We start from the raw sequence: 19,506 nt of genomic DNA on the forward strand, positions 1-19,506 counted from the left end.
GCAACTTTGACAAGATGGATGGCAAAGCTAGGAGGGCATCTCAAACACATCCTTCAATGTACAACACTCATCCTTCCTTCGCTTACTTTATGCTTACACTCTGAACAACCTAGTCAACAGGTCTGAACAGTCTGATTGATTGCTGCTTGTGCAAGATTGCATCTGCACTTCAGTTTATAGATACAAAGTCTAAGCCAAGTGTCTACTACTACTATGTACAATATGCATGACTATGTGCAGTACTAACGTACTCTGTAAAAATCTGTATTGAGTACAGACTAGTTTGGTTAGATGGATGCTTACCGCTTTGCAACTGACAGGTTTGCCATTCATGTCAGTGGTAGGTGGGGCCAAGGGTTCCCAGTCACGTCCTTTGTTGTAAGTTATTACAGTTGCCACTCTTCCATCAATTTTCTGGTTTGCCAAGAAGACTCCTTTGATTCCACGTACCTGACAGAATGAGATAGATTTTTCATAGCTTGGGTTAATTTTGCAAAAAGTTATTTCTGTTGCCCTTTTAAAGAAATCTTTGAACATGATGCAAGTCATTTTGAAAAAAAATGTGGTATATATGTAACTACTGCTTAATCTTCTGTCAGCTGCTCCCTCTAGGGCAGGGGTGGGGGAACTCCAGGCCTCAAGGGCCGGTTCATTACTTGGCCTCTGGAGAACTTCAAGACATGTTGAGGAGGTAATTTAACCATTTAAATTAGCTGTGTTGGGTCAAGGACACATCTAAAACCTGCAGGACACTGGCTGTCGAGGCCTGGAGTTCCCCTACACCTGCTATAGGGGTTACCGCAGCAGATCATCTCATCCTATCCCTAGAAGGTCACCCCAAATGACAATCTTAATATATTCTACCATCTCTATCTCTGCCTCCTGTCTTTTTATTAATGTCACCATCTCCAAAACATACATCATACTAGGTCTCAGTACCCTCTTACAAATCTTTCCTTTCATTGTGTTGATGCATGCTCAATCATCCAGGTAAGGAAATCCCCCAAAACTGATTCTGGATGATCATGTTTACTGTAAACCAACACATACCAGTATGTAAGATTTGATCATTATCATCCACTGGAGCACAAACTGGGTGTCATCAGGGCTATACAACACAGAGTGAACACAATCCCCACGGATACAGCAGCCAGGGAAGCAAGAATCACTTGGATGTGCGAGGAAACATTTTTCCCACTGAAAAAATTACATCCAGATGAACAGAATCAACTTTATGGGCTTTCCTTTTATTCTTGCTACCTCTCACAGAACAAGAATTTATGTTAACTACTAAAACAAAATGTGACACAGATGCTAAAATAAAGACAAAGTTGTAAATTCAATCAGCTGACTGACAGCAGCTTAACATTGGCTAATACTAAGCTAGAGGTCATGTGAAACTTGTAGTTCAACAAGCAAAGGGAATGTTCTCTTCCAGCTGAGTCACTCAGTAGAACACATGTGGTATGGGATATCTCGCAGGATCTTTTTGGTGTAGTGGAAGTAGATCTTTTTTCTTTGCTCACTGCCCCTACTTCTCCATAACCAACTATTATTGCACCTCTGGGGATGAATGCGATAGCGCATGTTCCTTGACATGTTCCTGTATGCCTTTCCCCCAAAGGAAATGATACCAGTAATTCAAGAAAGAGTGTCTCAGCAGTGCCTCTCTCAGATTCTAGTGGCCCCTTGGTGACCAGCAAAGCTGTGGTATGCAGAGATAATCAGTGTGTTGGCAGTGAGGCCGTCCTCTCTGCAGGACCTCCTCTCTCAGGTGGGAGGGGAGGTGATTCATCCATGCTCAGAACTATGGCAGCTGCATACTTGCCTGTTGAGAGGTCAAACTTGGTAACCAGGTCTTCACCCACATGTGGCGGCAAAAATTTAGAGTGCTGGAGCTTCATATACTAGAGGCTTGTATGCATACAAACAACAGAACTTTGAGCAATGGAGCCAAAACCGACGCATTCTCCCATTCCAGTGCTCTATTGTGGATGTTTTAAAATTCCTGCAGGGACTGCTGGATAAAGGTCTTACCTTTTCTATCATTAAATTTTTTTGACATCTATATGTGCTAATCATAATTGCTTTAATGGGGGTCACAGCAGGTATACAGTGCACCAACTGAATCTTTAAGTCTGTATATATGAAGTTCCTTTCATATAAGACTACGTTGCTTCTTGCTTTGGGTTCTACAAAGCCAGTTGGTGACATTCATGCTTTGCCTTCTTGAACACAGTTTTCTGTTGGCCTCAGAGTTATACTATGTATGAATGTAACATTTACCTAAGGTTATTCCTGTGGCTTGTAGCTCTCTGAAATTTGAGCTTCTGAGTTTCTGCCTCCTTCCTTTGGCTTCTGAGGAGCAGAGGAGGCTGCTTTTTCTGTGTCTGGTGTGAGTACTGAATATATACATTGACTGCACTCAGAATGTGTGTTTATCTGACCAGTTGATTGCCTGCTTTGCTAATCCAGTCAGTAGTAGAGCTCTTTCTAAACAGAAGCTCTCCCAGTGGATTATGAAGGCTTACTGGCATAACGCTCCAAGAGTCTCTCTTTGCCTCTGGGTGTGAGAGCACATTTTATTTATTATTATTGTATTATTTTAGGTATTTATTCTGTTATGTTGCCCGGTCTTATAATAGAATACACCTTGAGGCGACTGATGAATTGGGGCTAAATAAATAACGCTGAATTGAATATGAGGTAATGAATGAGAATTGGGAAATTCAGGGGCTCTTTTTAAAGGGGTCATTGTGGATGATATTTATGCTGCAAACATGTTCAATTCTATCACTTAGAAGTGATCGCTCCTTCATTACCTTATTTTGTCCTTTCTGCTTAGTCTACAATGCACTAGGTCCCACTTAGGTCTGGTGGCTGCTTTCCGGGGCCTGTATATATTTCCCACACTATATGTGTTGTACCAAGTAAAATGACTGAAAAGGAACAAAGTGTGATGTCTGTAACTTCTGTTCCCTCAAGGAGCAGAATGAGGTAGACTTTCAGGATACTCCTCTGTGTAGCATAGCTCAGTGAAGGGCAGCTACAAAACTGAGGGATGACAGCGATGACAGGGTTGTGTAAGTGTGGGAAGAGCTGTGCATATGTCATCACATCATCTGCCTTAAAGGTGTGAATACAGGTGTCTTTGGCCAGGGCATGCAGGGGTGTGATAACCCACAATATACAGTATGTGTTTTACCTCATTGATGTCCTACAAGGAACAGAAGCTATAGACATTAACACTTTGATTTATTGCTTTTTTATGTGTGCTAGTTCAGTTTTTAATATTACCGGTACTGGTTTTATGTTGTAATCTAGATAAAGGAATCTAAAACTGGAATTTAACGTAACTTTGAATTCCAGAGTCTGAGTCATAATATCAAATAGAATATGCCGTTTAACCATCATTAAGGTTTAAACCACTGGACTGTTAAAGTTTAATTCACAGAAATCAATATCTACTGCATAGTTTTTGTGGCTGTGATATTGTTAGCTTTAGGTTCTGAAGATAAAATATAAAAGACTGAAACAATAATGAACAAAAACATTTAGACCAAGCCAGGCAGCATATCAGATATGTCTGCTTCTATAGCCTTCCTCAGCTCTCAGTGGCACTGATGTCCAGACAAGAGAAACAAATCGTTTAAATCAAAGTACATAAGCCTGCCTGTATTCTCTTTGTACGTCTGGCTTCAAACCTCTTCCTGTCTGTATTTTATAGTCCTTCTGCTTCAATCTGTCTTTATTCATCCCACATATATTGTTCACCTCTCTATCTATATCTACAGCCTGTGACGAAAGCGCAGCCCAGAGCAAGGGATGACACATGGGAAGGAGGAGATGATCCACTGCCTATTCTTTCCCCTCTAACGCTCCCTCTCTCTTTCTTCCTCCACCCTTTGTGTCACGTCTTCTGTGCCCATTTATCTGGAGAAATTGGCAAAAGACTCAGGACATACACAAATGAACAAATGCATAGCATAGCTGCCTTGTAATGTGAAAGTTTTCCTGGCATGCTTAATGTGGAGAAGAGTAAGGAATTAACGTTTAACTTGGGTTTATACAGGGAGTGCAGAATTATTAGGCAAATGAGTATTTTGTCCACATCATCCTCTTCATGCATGTTGTCTTACTCCAAGCTGTATAGGCTCGAAAGCCTACTACCAATTAAGCATATTAGGTGATGTGCAACTCTATAATGAGAAGGGGTGTGGTCTAATGACATCAACACCCTATATCAGGTGTGCATAATTATTAGGCAACGTCCTTTCCTTTGGCAAAATGGGTCAAAAGAAGGACTTGACAGGCTCAGAAAAGTCAAAAATAGTGAGATATCTTGCAGAGGGATGCAGCAGTCTCAAAATTGCAAAGCTTCTGAAGCGTGATCATCGAACAATCAAGCGTTTCATTCAAAATAGTCAACAGGGTCGCAAGAAGCGTGTGGAAAAACCAAGGCGCCAAATAACTGCCCTGCCCATGAACTGAGAAAAGTCAAGCGTGCAGCTGCCAAGATGCCACTTGCCACCAGTTTGGCCATATTTCAGAGCTGCAATATCACTGGAGTGCCCAAAAGCACAAGGTGTGCAATATTCAGAGACATGGCCAAGGTAAGAAAGGCTGAAAGATGACCACCACTGAACAAGACACACAAGCTGAAACGTCAAGACTGGGCCAAGAAATATCTCAAGACTGGTTTTTCTAAGGTTTTATGGACTGATGAAATGAGAGTGAGTCTTGATGGGCCAGATGGATGGGCCCGTGGCTGGATTGGTAAAGGGCAGAGAGCTCCAGTCCGACTCAGACGCCAGCAAGGTGGAGGTGGAGTACTGGTTTGGGCTGGTATCATCAAAGATGAGCTTGTGGGGCCTTTTTGGGTTGAGGATGGAGTCAAGCTCAACTCCCAGTCCTACTGCCAGTTTCTGGAAGACACCTTCTTCAAGCAGTGGTACAGGAAGAAGTCTGCATCCTTCAAGAAAAACATGATTTTCATGCAGGACAATGCTCCATCACACGCGTCCAAGTACTCCACAGCGTGGCTGGCAAGAAAGGGTATAAAAGAAGAAAAACTAATGACATGGCCACCTTGTTCACCTGATCTGAACCCCATTGAGAACCTGTGGTCCATCATCAAATGTGAGATTTACAAGGAGGGAAAGCAGTACACCTCTCTGAACAGTGTCTGGGAGGCTGTGGTTGCTGCTGCACGCAATGTTGATGGTGAACAGATCAAAACACTGACAGAATCCATGGATGGCAGGCTTTTGAGTGTCCTTGCAAAGAAAGGTGGCTATATTGGTCGCTGATTTGTTTTTGTTTTGTTTTTGAATGTCAGAAATGTATATTTGTGAACGTGGAGATGTTATATTGGTTTCACTGGTAAAAATAAATAAAGGCAGCACGGTGGCACGGTGGTTAGCACTGTTGCCGCACAGCAAGAAGGTCCTGAGTTCAATTCCAACTTCATTTCTGTGTGGAGTTTGCATGTTCTCCCCGTGTTTGCGTGGGTTCCCTCCGGGTACTCCGGCTTCCTCCCACCGTCCAAAGACATGAAGGTTGTGGGGATAGGTTAATTGATAAATCCAAATTGCCACTAGGTGTGAATGTGAGTGCGAATGGTTGTCTGTCCCTGTGTGTTGGCCCTGCGACAGACTGGCTATGACAGCTGGGATAGGCTCCAGCGCCCCCCGCGACCCTGAAAAGGATAAGCGGAAGCGAATGGATGGATGGATGGTAAAAATAAATAATTGAAATGGGTATATATTTGTTTTTGTTAAGTTGCCTAATAATTATGCACACACAAAATATCCCCCTAAAATAGCTAAAACTAAAAACTACTTCCAAAAACATTCAGCTTTGATATTAATGAGTTTTTTGGGTTCATTGAGAACATGGTTGTTGTTCAATAATAAAATCATTCCTCAAAAATACAACTTGCCTAATAATTCTGCACTCCCTGTATGTCCCCTGATCACTCAATATGGGTTAGAAGAGCTGTCCAGAAAAAATGACCCAGCTTCCTAAGCTTTGTAGCTTTGCCTGCCACCACCATGACCTGGGCTGGAAAACAGTTTGATTAAAAGATCCAAACGGGGTGCATTAATGGGTGGGTTATAAGGACACAGTGTACCCCTTCTGCAATCAACAGGAATTTTCTGTCATAAAAATAGTTTTTACATTTTGTCATTTTTTCTCCCTATTTCCCTCTTAAACCCACAGGTCTGCTTACAAAACTCTTTATTTTAATACTGTTTTGTGGAACTATAACAACTTTTTAGCCTGACTTCCTCATAAGGGACACATATAAAAACAGAAGACTTTAAAACATGTATTAAGATTCAGAGTCAAGAAACTGGTGTTTAGTTTAGAAAGAAAACAACATAGAGACGTTTGAAGTAAGAAACTACTTTGAAAATGGCCTGTATTTATATAGCGCTTTACTAGTCCCTTAAGGACCCCAAAGCGCTTTACACATCCAGTCATCCACCCATTCACACACATATTCACACACTGGTGATGGCAAGCTACATTGTAGCCACAGCCACCCTGGGGCGCACTGACAGAGGCAAGGCTGCCGGACACTGGCGCCACCGGGCCCTCTGACCACGACCAGTAGGCAACGGGTGAAGTGTCTTGCCCAAGGACACAACAACCGAGACTGTCCAAGCCGGGGCTCGAACCAGCAACCTTCCGATTACAAGGCGAACTCCCAACTCTTGAGCCACCATCGCCCCACTCGTTTCTCACAACAAAAAGTTAAAGTGCTTCCTAACATTCACATTACTCTTTTCTATTTTAAACTTTGCGCATGTTCAGGTCAATGAACATGCGCAAGGATATGGTTAACAATATTCTCTGTTTTTCTTGTACTGATTGTGTATTATAATACAGTTGCCCAGGCTTTGGATGTTATTTCATTAGAGAAATAATAGCAATTTGACAAGTAAATCACTTTTAAAGTGTTTTGAGTCTTTGTGCTTTAAAATTACAACCCCATCTTACCTCCAGAATGTCAATGAGAACATTCTCTTCTGGCTGCTTGGTGCTGCGAACATTTTCCAGGACGATGGAGTAGTAGATGCCTTCGGGATCTGACTGGTACAGGTTGTATGTGTCTGACTGGTACCACTCCTGGAGGGCGAGGAAGACCTGGTTCTCATCTGTGCTCACTATCTGAACATCCTAGAGAATGAAACAGAAAAATTAGTGCTCTTGGGAGTGAAACAAGAGAAAAGAAGCGTAAAAGAAGGAAACTGAATAAAGAGAATAAAGGGGATGGAATAACAAAGTAAGCTCAGAGAAAGAAAAGAGAAAATAAGGTAATAATGACAGATAATGAATACAAGAGAAATGACTGACAAAGAAAATGAAAGCAAGTAATGACAGATGGAGAGAAGACAGAAAAAAGAAACTGAATAAAGAAAAGAAAGGAGAGTGAGAATAGATAAATCAGTAACAGAAGCAAGTGTAATTCATAGAACTTTGACAGTGATTTGCAGCAAGCCAGGGAACATAATCGGATAAATACAAATGTAGAGAGTGAGGAAAAAACTCAACAGAAAACGGGGGAGATGACGAATAAGGGTTCTACCCACTGAACACTGTTTCCTGGAGTGTAGAATACCGTTAGGTGTATCTGACAAAGCTCTTGAGACTCTGATGAAAATGGTTTCATCACTCATGAAAGACTGTAATGAAGGATCAAAGAGCAATTCAGCACTTTCTCTCTATTAGTGATTACATTAACATAACATTTGGAGACGAAGCCAAGAAGGTGTGTCTATAATCACTGACACGCTTCCATCTTGTTTATGAAAAACACTCAAGCTCAATTACCCTTAGATTTATGGTGGTGGTTCCAAGTAATAGCAATATTGAAAGCCATATGCTGATCTTCATATTCATAAAGGTACTCTTTCTGAGTCACTCAGCAGCTTTCTGCAAATTGCCACAGTGCTGATTATGGACGGATGCTGTCTCAGGACCCATGGTGACACATTTGAAAGGACTGGGTACCTTTTAGCTTAATTTTTTTACTGTGCAGAATTAACATTGTGACCTGAAAACCACTAATGCTTCCCTGAAAGTAAAAAAAAAAGTTCGATTTTTGAATCCAACAGAACTGTGAGCAATAAAAGACTTAACAACTTAAACACTTGTAAACACAAAGCTTTTAAACAGGACACATGGTATGGTCTTATAAGAGACTCTTGAGTCTTTTGCTATTTATGGCAATGCCAGCACACCTATTGTACCACAGTGTGAGATTGGTGCAAAAAGTGTTAAGCAGCTTATTAAATACAGCCGTATTTGTTACTCTGGGAATGGGAAGAGACAATGTTTGTATATAAAGAATTCTTCTTCTTTTATTTATTAAGGGACAAAGGTTAGCCAAGCCTGCCTGGCCAAGTGTGGAAAATGTAATTGTATTGCATTTGTATCCTTGAGCAACATACTGAATCCGTGTGTAAGTTCAAACAATAATGTAGACAGAACAATAGCAAACAAGGCAAGCAGTGCTTGTCTTGTGAAATCTAAAAATTGACATTAGTTCAAATGCAGCTGTTACGGTTGTTGATATGGCTAGGAGACGCTCCCTGTGGGAGAATGCTGTTGTTTCCCTTTCCCCCTTCCTGTCACGTCTTTCGGGTTCTGGGTGACGCAGCTGAGTAGCGTTACGGCTCGTTAGCCACGGGATCAAAACGGCCGTGTCTCACACGCTAGCCCCCCCTTCCCTGCGACGCGCTACGGCAGCTCGGAAAGGTTGAGCGGACTTCTGGAGGCTCTGAGCGGCGTGTGTGATAGTGTTTCTGTGCCCCTCTGCTGTTTGGGATATTGAGATCGCGGGGGACTGCCGTGGAAGCAGGTAGGGGGTTCTCCGCCATTTTTGTTTGACCAGTTTTCTCCCGTTTCATGGAAAGCCAGGGAGGTCGGGGTATTACTTCCCTGATCAAGAAAAAGAAAATACGACACCTGACCTCCCTGGTGTTTTGTTACTAGAATGGGGGAGGGTTTTTGTTTGTTATTTTGGCCTCGGAGACTCCGAAGCTTTTAGCTTCCCGGCTCAGCTGTGTGCTGCAAGTATTTTGCTTGGCTTGGTGAAATAAACCCCGTGAGCCTTCCAGTGACTGGTTTATGCGCGGTTACACTCTTTTCCCGTGTTCTTCCACTATTCCGAGAAAAGGTTGCACCTCTGGCCAGTGGCTATCCCGGGCTAAAGGGGACGGGGCGTAACAGTAACACAGTCTCTCTCCTTTCATCTCAAACAGCATTCTGTCCCACAGCCCCTCACCTTTTTGCATCTATCCTTCAAATCATTGCCAACTTGGGTTGATCTGATATCCTCGTGTTGGTGTTGTTCCCAGATCATCATACTAAATGTTGTTCCAGGATCAACATTGCAAGTGACCAATCAGAATGTTGTGACGTCATAGTTTTGTGACTTCGGGAAAAACCGGCGTAAAACAAAAAACTGTACTTAAGCTGCGTGAAACCGCCTCTGTCCGCCGATCAACAGACCCTGACCCTAACCCTAACTGTAACCCTTTAATAAACAGGAAGCAGAATTGATATTGTCCTTGCAACATTGGAATTTCATAAATGCACGAATGGCTTGGCGCGCAAAGGAATAACGTCACAACAATGTGATTGGTCACTTGCAATGTTGAACCTGGAACAACATTTTCATGATGGTCTGGGAACAACACCAACACGAGGATATCAGATCATCCGCCAACTTGTGGCTGCAGTTGACTATTGACAGTGCAAGCAGTCTCGACTCTGCTTTTGGCCAGATTCAGGTGCGTGTCCATATCCCGTTAAGAATGGCTTTAACTTTTCAAGTTCAAATGCAAACTGTGGCTGTTTGTGCATGGTGTGTGCATGGTGGACAAATCTCTGATCAGTTCCCCTCTTTGATGGGGAATTAATGGGAAACTGAGATGATGCCTCTGCTTTCACTGTTCTGAGATCAGTTGCCAGAACAGAACTAGGACTAGCAATTAAACAAGCACACACTGATACCTCAGCTTTCTTTGTACTAACCATCTTGGTCAACATGTGTGATGAAGATGAGTTGGGAGTAGTGTGAAAGGCACATCAGCAAGAAAAGCCTTGATGGTGCAGGGAAACCATCAGCTCCTGCTAAATCCTTCTTTATAAAACAGTCAATTTAAACAAATAAGGTGGTTTCCAAATACAACATCTTGTATTTGTTTATAATTCCATATTCACACTTATCAATGTCACACAATGCTTAAACCTATTAATTCAGATGTGATTTTAAAAATGTTAGAAATACATTTATTCTTTTTAAAATTAAGATTTAGGTCTTTTTCTGAGCTAAATAGTCCTACCCTACTGAAGCTTAAAGAGAATATAAAGTATTTAAAATGGGCTCAGTTTCAAACTTCTGCAAATAGACTAATGTGACTAATGGGGAATATTTTTCTGCAGGAGTACTTTTACTTTTTGAACCCGACAACACAAACTTTTGTGTCTTGAGGGGTTGTCATAATGTTTTCCTACTTTTGCTTGATAAATGGCTCTGAAAGAAATTCCTCCAGCAATTTTCATTGTCAGCAAATGGAAAATATTTGGGTGACAAATACAAAAGTAATATTTTACAATTCTTCAGCCGGGAAGGAGTGCAAAGAGGTGAAGATGTACAGAAAGAGTCTATCAGCATTTATTAAAGAATATCAAACAGGCAGCACGAGACAGATTAATCTGGTCTAACGTCCCTTATTAAACAGGCAACTCATTCCAACTCTAAATTAATGAGGCATACAGCAAAGTACAAGCTCTTTTTTGAGACACATAAGATTGGTGTCTGTGTGAAATTGGCTGTATGTTAGTTGGACAGGGACTATCTACGAAGTGCAACATCAAACGGCACAATACCTAAATATTCAACTGTAACTTCACTTTTTCTGTATACAGCCCATCTCTGCTGGTTCCACCTGTCCCCAGTTACTTCCCCGTGTCCTTTTTAGTCCTGGCTTTGCCTCACAGTCCTCGTCTGGATTTCTGTTTCATTTGTCTATTGGACTTTGAGTTCTTCTGGACTGTCTTATATGCTTTTTCAGCTCAGTTAAGTTTGTTTTTGTGGTCATTCTTATTCCTGCCAGTGTCTGCTAACTCAAAACAAATTAGTCTTTATTAACATCTACAGACTTCTGGCACTGCTCATGCATTAACATGCAAGACTGCTGCTCAAATTACACAAGACTGTGACAATGGCAATCAGTAAGTTAAACATTTAACCATAAAACAATGTCAAAATGCCTAATCAGCAAATCAAGTTGCCAACACTCAACCACAAACCATCAAAGAATATAACTATTATATGATGAAAGTAGAACATCGTTTGTTATGCTGCACGTTCCAGGCAGATATATTGTCATTCCTGTATAACACATTACCATGCAACACTGCCTCTAAATGAAAAAATAAATGAGCAGTCTTCATAATGACACCATCATGTTTCAGTTCAAACACAAATATTCCACCTCATTTACTTCTCCTTGCATCTTCAACTCCATATACCTTTTCTTTCTTTCTTCTTTATTCCAGTCCTCCATTAAAGCCCTGCGCTGCAGCCTGTTTTTGGCTGACAGTTCATCTGAGGCAGCAGTATGGAGCTTGGGAGGAGTTGGAACTGAAAAATGTCTAAACTTTAGCTTCAGATGCCTTTTTAACATTCAGAGATGGTCCTCCACCTACCAGAGGGACTAAAAAAACAACACAAAAAGAAGAAAAAAAACAATCGTACACCAACACCAAGGACTGTTGGGGTGACAATGTAAATATATGCAGACAGTATTCATGGAAATGCTTGGGTGGAAGACCTCAATTTAGTGGCCAAACAGAGTAGGAAGGAAAAGAATATCCTGTGACTCAACTCAGGAATCGGATGTGATAAAGATGGAAAAAAGCACTGTTGTCTCAATATAGGTAAGGGTTATTAAAAAGGGAAACACATGAGCATATTTAATGGCCTGAGATACTATGTCCCACATTTTTTTTTCATCAATAAATCCTTATTGTAACAAGGATACATGCAATCTTAATTGTCTTTTAATTTTTAACACAAAAACAAAAAGCAGAATTGGTGAACAAAAAAAAGCCCAAAAGCGTTTTTGGTCGTTTCAATGTGGACACACAACTCTGTGAAAATGATTGAAAACACTAGTGTGGACGTGTACAGTTTTCAGACGAAAACGCTGTTTTCAAATCTATCTGGGCTAGTGTGGATGTAGCCTTAGTGGGTTACCATGTGGCTGTGAGTGTCCTTTCCACACTCACATGCTTGATTTGCCTGCCTGATTGCGTGAGGCTGATCTGCCAGTCAACGATCAAGAATTCTGGAAATTGGCAGATTCTGGTCCCTTGTGGTGGGTGAAACTCTTGAAGTGGCAACCACTAGTGCTGAAAAATGAAGCAATTACAGAACTGATAGTTTCTCAGGTTCCCACTTGAGGCTTGTACTCATAGACTCCCATGTGTAAAAAAAAAACAAAAAAAAAAACAGCCCCTCCATTAAAAAAACATTTGCTTAATATATACAGTAAAACCTCTTTACTCTAAGCTAGTAAAATACCTGAAGATTTTCATGAAATTAAATCTGCCATACGCTATAATATTAAAGTTCATTTGATGATCTGAACATTTTAGAGTAATAAATATGAAAGGAAGGAAGAGGGAAAATATTCTTTCACAGCGGTGTATTTCACTGTGTACTTGATCCAAACTCAGCACAGTGCTAATAACACTAGAAAGGCAAAGGCAGAACACTATAATGAGACGGTGCAGAATGTAAAGCTCAATTTACATTTACACATGAAAGGAAACTGTCTGGGTGCACATCCTGAAAAATCTACCAACCCTGTGTGGAGCAAAAACAAACCACAAGAATGAGTGAAAATAAGGATCCCCTGACTTTAAATTGTACACACTAGCAGAAGGAGGCATAAAATAAAATGAGGAAATTGTGAAAGTGAAAGATGTTTTCGTACATCTTGTTTTACATTTAGGTGAAAGAGACAGCAGGTTTTAATAATGTTATCAGACAACATTCACTATTAAAGGCATACGTACAAGACTGACCATCAATCATCTCACCCTTGCATATCCTAACAATCCTTTGTTTTGGATTTTCACAGTGACTTATACATTGTGTGCTCTGACTGCCTTGCTTCAGCCGTGCCTCCTAAAAGTTTTGTTTCCATACGTTGATGTTTACAGTCTATAGTAAAAGTATAGTAAGAGAAAAAGGTTTAACAGTAATCACTTATAATCATGTAGCCATGATTGGTGTACAAGCCTGTGACCACAGTGTCTACATGGATCACTGAGAACAATAGCTGAGAAGTCTTACAAAGGCAGGACAACCATGTTGGTCATGTTACCAAATACTTCATTCCTTGATTTATTTATTTTTTCCCTGTCTTACCTTTTCAGGCAGCCATTCAGAAACATACAACAGGAGCTCTAAATGGTTACCATTGTGATGAAGTACACTAAAGGATTCACTCAAATATCCAAATAATTGAATTCAGGTGTTTCAATTACTGCCATGGCCACAGTTGAATAAAACCAAGCAGCTATGGACTGATTCTTATATAGCGCTTTGCTATTCTCCCAGAGTAATCAAAGCGCTCTATACAACGTCCCACATTCACTTTCTTCTAAGCTTTTAGTGCCTCCTAGCTAACATTCATACTCCAATGGATGGATCGGAGAGCAACTTGGGGTTAGTATCTTGCACAAGAATACTTGGCATGGCCTGCTGTACTTCCTGAGCTACAGCCACCCTGCAGCTAGGCATACGCTCAGAAGCGTAGTGGTCACATACAATCACAGAGTGGGGTCAGCGGATGCTGAGACACAATCCCTCCTCTCACCTCATCTAACACCTCAGCTTGTTCCTTTCTCTTTGACCAACAGTACCACAGTTTCCACTGGCACCCTGCTGGCCATCAGGGTGGAAACTGAATTGAAAACACAAGTGTCTTAAATTGAATTTCAGGCCACGTGCTAAAAGCAAATGCTTGGTTGACATGTGAAGGAGATTTATAAACTTCTATTACTTATGCCCGTTCTCAATACTCCTGCCGGTGGCTCATGTACAATTATTTCAGACATCTTTCTGACAGATTATACTCCATCACTGTCCCATTTCCTACAGTAACATCACTGAGCCTTGGTCAGAATGGTGCGAGGAACGTCTTGCTCATTTAATTAATGGGAAAAAAAAAAAAGAAAAAAAAAAAGGACAACATCTGATGCCAGATTTCCCCCGGCAGTCAGCTGGGACATAATAGCCTCTTCAGTGGGCTCACCCTCTCTCAGCAGCTTTGAGCTCATTTCCTTTCACACTCTAACAGATCACATTAATCACATTAAAATCCCCATCATGCCCCGTGGACATTACTGAATTCAGTAAAGAGGTCTTTGATACAGTCGGCCCACACATTTCAGCTTTCTAAAAGATTTAACTGCTTTAAGATCTCATCCAGCTGTCTTACACATACCTCTTAAAGATAAAATCAATTCTCTTAGTAATTATAAGCACTCACTCAAAATGCTTACAGGTCAAGCTTTTATTTCTAAATACTGAAAAATTAGCTGTCATGGGTCACAGAGTTTTGACTGTTGTCCTGATGTGAAAAAGTCAGATTATTTTTTAAGATATTATTTTTATTTCACATTTATTATGTACTGCTTCTTCACTGCAGCATTCTGCCTCTGCAGCAGAACACACCCTTGCAATCCTGAAATGTGGTATTGACAGCCACAAGTGTTTCTTTGGACTTCTGGCTTCACAATGTCATTGACAGCTCCTGAGATTGTTTGATTTTCATTTTATTCAACTCAGCTTGTACCTGGTAATACAGATGCACATAGGATTCTTATACATCCTATTCTGTCCCCTGCGTGCGTGGTTCTGTTGCACGAAGTGACAGATAGCTAAACATATGCAGCAGGCACTGAAAGCGTTAAATGATGAGTCAGATGTGGAAGTAAAGTTGAGGGCTGTTTACTTGTTTGTCTTCACCAATGTACATCTTACAGTGCTTTCCCAGAGCTTGTGAAACTACAAAAATACAAAACAGAAATATGCTCAATGAAAATAAAGAATTATGCACAAGCCAAGCCACAGAAAAATTCACTTGACGGTAGTCTCCAAGCTAACCACTAGGAGATGCTAAAATGCTTAATGTGCACATAACATTATACATCCCATTTAACAGACTTTAAGTCTCTCATATCTAAAGACATTAGAGTCATAATAAACTATTCATGTATCTTATAATGAGATTCCTTTTAGGATTACTTTCCAGTCGTGTTGTTAGAAATTTACAAGAAGAAAAACTGGAATAATGGAGCAGCAGCACGAGGACGTTTAGCCCACAGCTGACCTTGTGTTTGGAATGGGTGGTTCTGGAAAAACACTCCTTGCACACAAATAATCTCTGACTCAACATGTCACCAATTAAGGCAAATGGAGAGTGTTGTTTGTTGACAAATTCTTCAATTTCAATTTTATTTCTACAGCACCAAATCACAACAACAGTTGTCTCAAGGCGCTTTATGTTGTAAGGTAGACCCTACAAAAATACATACAGAGAAAAACCCAGCAATCACATGACCCCCTATGAGCAAGCACTTTGGCGACAGTGGGAAAGAAAAACTCCCTTTTTACAGGAATAAATCTCCAGCAGAACCAGGCTCAGGGAGGGGCGGCCATCTGCTGTGACCAGTTGGGGAGAGAATTCTCTTGCATATGTATAACTATTACACATGCAAGTCCAGAAAGTTTAAATAAAGTTGTTTTTTTTGTGGTTTTTTTGTTTTTTTAACATTTATGCATCCATTCCCTTCCACCTATCCAGTTCAGGGTCATGAGGGCTGCAGACTTTCCCAGCTATCATAGGGCAAGAGGCAGAGTACACCCTGGACAGGTCGCCAATCTGTCGCAGGGCTAACACAGAGAGACAGACATTCAGTCATTTTAAGTAACCTTAATACATCTACTTATATCAAAAGCCTGACATGTTCAACAGAAAACATCTGTTTTCTGGTAAAATGAGGCATTTAATAAAACCAAATATTCAGTTCCGTCATCTACAGTATGCCCTACAGCTATTACCTCATTTAGTTGTTTTTATTTTTATTTTGAGATTAAAGTAAAAAAATCTTTGATTTTGCCACTTACATATACCCTACAGCCTGTCTTTCTCCTATGAAATTGGCTGCACATAAAAATAAAGCCTCATTTTACAGCTTTATCACTCTTCAGAAATTCTGCTTTAGAGAAACTTATTGTGCTGTAGCTGCATGCCTCTATTCATTCAGATGGGTATCTGTTGTCTCGTAAGTCTTTACTGGCTTGTGGATTCAAATAACACAGGGTTTTTTTGTGTTTTTGGTTTTGTTTTGTTTTTTTTAAAATAGAAAGTGTGTCATTGCAACTAATGTGTATATACATACAGTTAGGCCCATAAATATTTGGACAGAGCCAACATTTTTCTAATTTTGGTTCTGTATATTAGCACAATGAATTTTAACCAAACAACTCAAATGCAGCTGAACAAAAATATTAAAAATGTGATGAACTAAAGCATTTTTAACAATATCCCTTCATTTCAGGGGCTCAAAAGTAACTGGACAAATAAATGACAGTTATTTATTTGTCCAGTTTATTTGTCTAGAAAACCCTATGCTGGCAACAACAGCGTGAACTCTTAAACTCATGGACATCACCAGATGCTGGGTTTCCTCCTTTTTTATGTTCTGCCAGGCCTTTACTGCAGCTAGTTTCAGTTGCTCTTTGTTTGTTGGCCTTTGTCAGAATGTCTGTGAAGGTTCTCAGTCATCCAGGTCATCGTAGTCAAAGGAGCTTGCAAAGAAAAGCGTCTGGACTTCTTTAAGTTACTTGAAGACGTTTCACCTCTCATCCGAGAAGCTTCTTCAGTTCTGAGGTCAAATGGTGGAGAGTCCCAGATATAAACCTAGTGGGAGTTTCCCCCCACAGAGGGACAAAAGGACTCCCTGATGATCCTCTAATCGCCTGAGCCAAGGTGTGAAAATGGGGGTGGGTCCCAATCAGCCAGAGTTTCGGGTGAGTTCATTGTGAAACCTGGCCCCACCTTATCATGCGAATTCCTGAGATCAGCTGGCCCAGGATGTGAGTGGGCGTTAAGGCGTCTGGGGAGGGAACTCAAAACTGGATTATAGATGGCAGAGAGTTGGTGTCGTAAACCCCCGCCTCTGTTCAAAGATGGTCACTCACAGTGGACATAGATGGCTTCTTTCACTCCTCTTTCAAACCATCTGTCCTCTCTGTCCAAAATGTGAACATTGGCATCCTCAAAAGAGTGTCCTTTATCCTTAAGATGCAGATGGACTGCTGAGTCTTGTCCTGTGGAGGTGGCTCTTCTGTGTTGTGCCATGCGCTTGTGAAGTGGCTGTTTGGTCTCTCCAATGTAGAGGTCTGAGCATTCCTCGCTGCACTGCACAGCATACACCACATTGTTAAGTCTGTGTTTTCGAGTTTTGTCTTTCGGGTGAACCAGTTTTTGTCTGAGTGTGTTGCTGGGTCTGAAATACACTGGGATGTCATGCTTGGAGAAAACTCTCCTGAGTTTTTCTGATACACCGGCTACATAGGGGATGACAATGTTGTTGCGTCTATCTTTCTTATCTTCCCTCGCTGGTGTCTGATCTTCTTTTCTGTGCCTCTTTGCTGACTTTAAGAACGCCCATTTAGGATAGCTGCACGTTTTGAGTGCTTCCTTTACATGTGTGTGTTCCTTCTTTTTTCCTTCCGGCTTAGAGGGAACATGTTCTGCACAGTGGTGTAGGGTCCTAATTACTCCAAGTTTGTGTTCCAGAGGGTGATGGGAGTCAAAGAGGAGGTACTGGTCCGTGTGTGTGGGCTTCCGGTAAACTTCGATGTTGAGGTTTACGTTCTCTTCAATGTGCACGGCGCAGTCCAGGAAAGGCAAACAGTCGTCCTTTGTGTCTTCCCTGGTGAACTTGATGTTTTTATCCACAGCGTTAATGTGCGCAGTGAAGGATTCCACTTCTTGTGTCTTGGTTTTGACCCAGGTGTCGTCTACATATCTGTATCAGTGGCTGGGTACTCTTCCTTTGAAAGAGCCAAGAGCCTTCCTTTCCACTTCCTCCATGTAAAGGTTGGCTACAATAGGTGACACGGGGGAGCCCATGGCACAGCCATGTTTTTGTCTGTAAAAGCCTTCGTTGTATTTGAAATATGTAGTGGTGAGTCAGCAAAGAGGCACTGAAAAGAAGATCAGACACCAGCGAGGGAGGATAAGAAAGACAGGCGCAACAACATTGTCATCCCCTATGTAGCCGGTGTATCAGAAAAACTCAGGAGAGTTTTCTCCAAGCATGACATCCCGGTGCATTTCAGACCCAGCAACACGCTCAGACAAAAACTGGTTCACCCGAAAGACAAAACGCCAAAACACAGACTTAACAATGTGGTGTATGCTGTACAGTGCAGCGAGGAATGCTCAGACCTCTACATTGGAGAGACCAAACAGCCACTTCACAAGCGCATGGCACAACACAGAAGAGCCACCTCCACAGGACAAGACTCAGCAGTCCATCTGCATCTTAAGGATAAAGGACACTCTTTTGAGGATGCCAATGTTCACATTTTGGACAGAGAGGACAGATGGTTTGAAAGAGGAGTGAAAGAAGCCATCTATGTCCACTGTGAGTGACCATCTTTGAACAGAGGCGGGGGTTTACGACACCAACTCTCTGCCATCTATAATCCAGTTTTGAGTTCCCTCCCCAGACGCCTTAACGCCCACTCACATCCTGGGCCAGCTGATCTCAGGAATTCGCATGATAAGGTGGGGCCAGGTTTCACAATGAACTCACCCGAAACTCTGGCTGATTGGGACCCACACCCAGTTTCACACCTTGGCTCAGGCGATTAGAGGATCATCAGGGGGTCCTTTTGTCCCTCTGTGGGGGGATACTCCCACTAGGTTTATATCTGGGACTCCCCACCATTTGACCTTAGAACTGAAGAAGCTTCTCGGATGAGAGGTGAAACGTCTTCAAGCAACTTAAAGAAGTCCAGACGCTTTTCTTTGCTTTCTGTCAGAAGTTTAGTCTTCAACAAGTGAAATACATAGTTGGGTTGAGATGGGGTGACTGACCTAGCCAATCAAGACATTTCCACTTCTTTGCTTTAATAAACTCCTGGGATGCTTTGGCCGTATATTTTAGGTCATTGTCCATCTGTATTATAAAACACTGCCCAATCAATTTGACTGCACTTAGCTGGATTTGAGCAGACAGTTTGTCTCTGAACACTTCAGAATCCACTCAGCTCCTTCTGTCCTGTGTTACATCATCAATAAACACTAGTGTCCCAGTGCCACTGGCAGCCATGCACACCCAAGTCAGCAGACTGCTTCCGTAGGACCTACTAGGCACCAACAAGACACTGTCTGG

At 41.5% G+C, this 19,506-nt stretch overlaps 1 protein-coding gene across 10 annotated transcripts in view; it reads right to left on the reverse strand.

The window, feature by feature from the left end:
* The window catches only part of sorcs2 (sortilin-related VPS10 domain containing receptor 2), a 407,562-nt gene that overhangs the window by 39,010 nt on the left and 349,046 nt on the right, over window positions 1–19,506 (reverse strand). For all 10 annotated transcript variants that reach the window (XM_082510974.1, XM_082510972.1, XM_082510973.1 and 7 more), the window contains 2 exons: window positions 7,006–7,185; window positions 304–450 (listed from right to left, as the gene is read on the reverse strand). In XM_082510974.1, the coding sequence (XP_082367100.1) occupies window positions 304–450; window positions 7,006–7,185 (327 nt within the window). The remainder of the gene's footprint in view (window positions 1–303; window positions 451–7,005; window positions 7,186–19,506) is intronic.

Source organism: Aulonocara stuartgranti (assembly GCF_965226115.1).
Source record: "Aulonocara stuartgranti genome assembly, chromosome: 3".
Lineage (NCBI taxonomy): Eukaryota > Metazoa > Chordata > Actinopteri > Cichliformes > Cichlidae > Aulonocara > Aulonocara stuartgranti.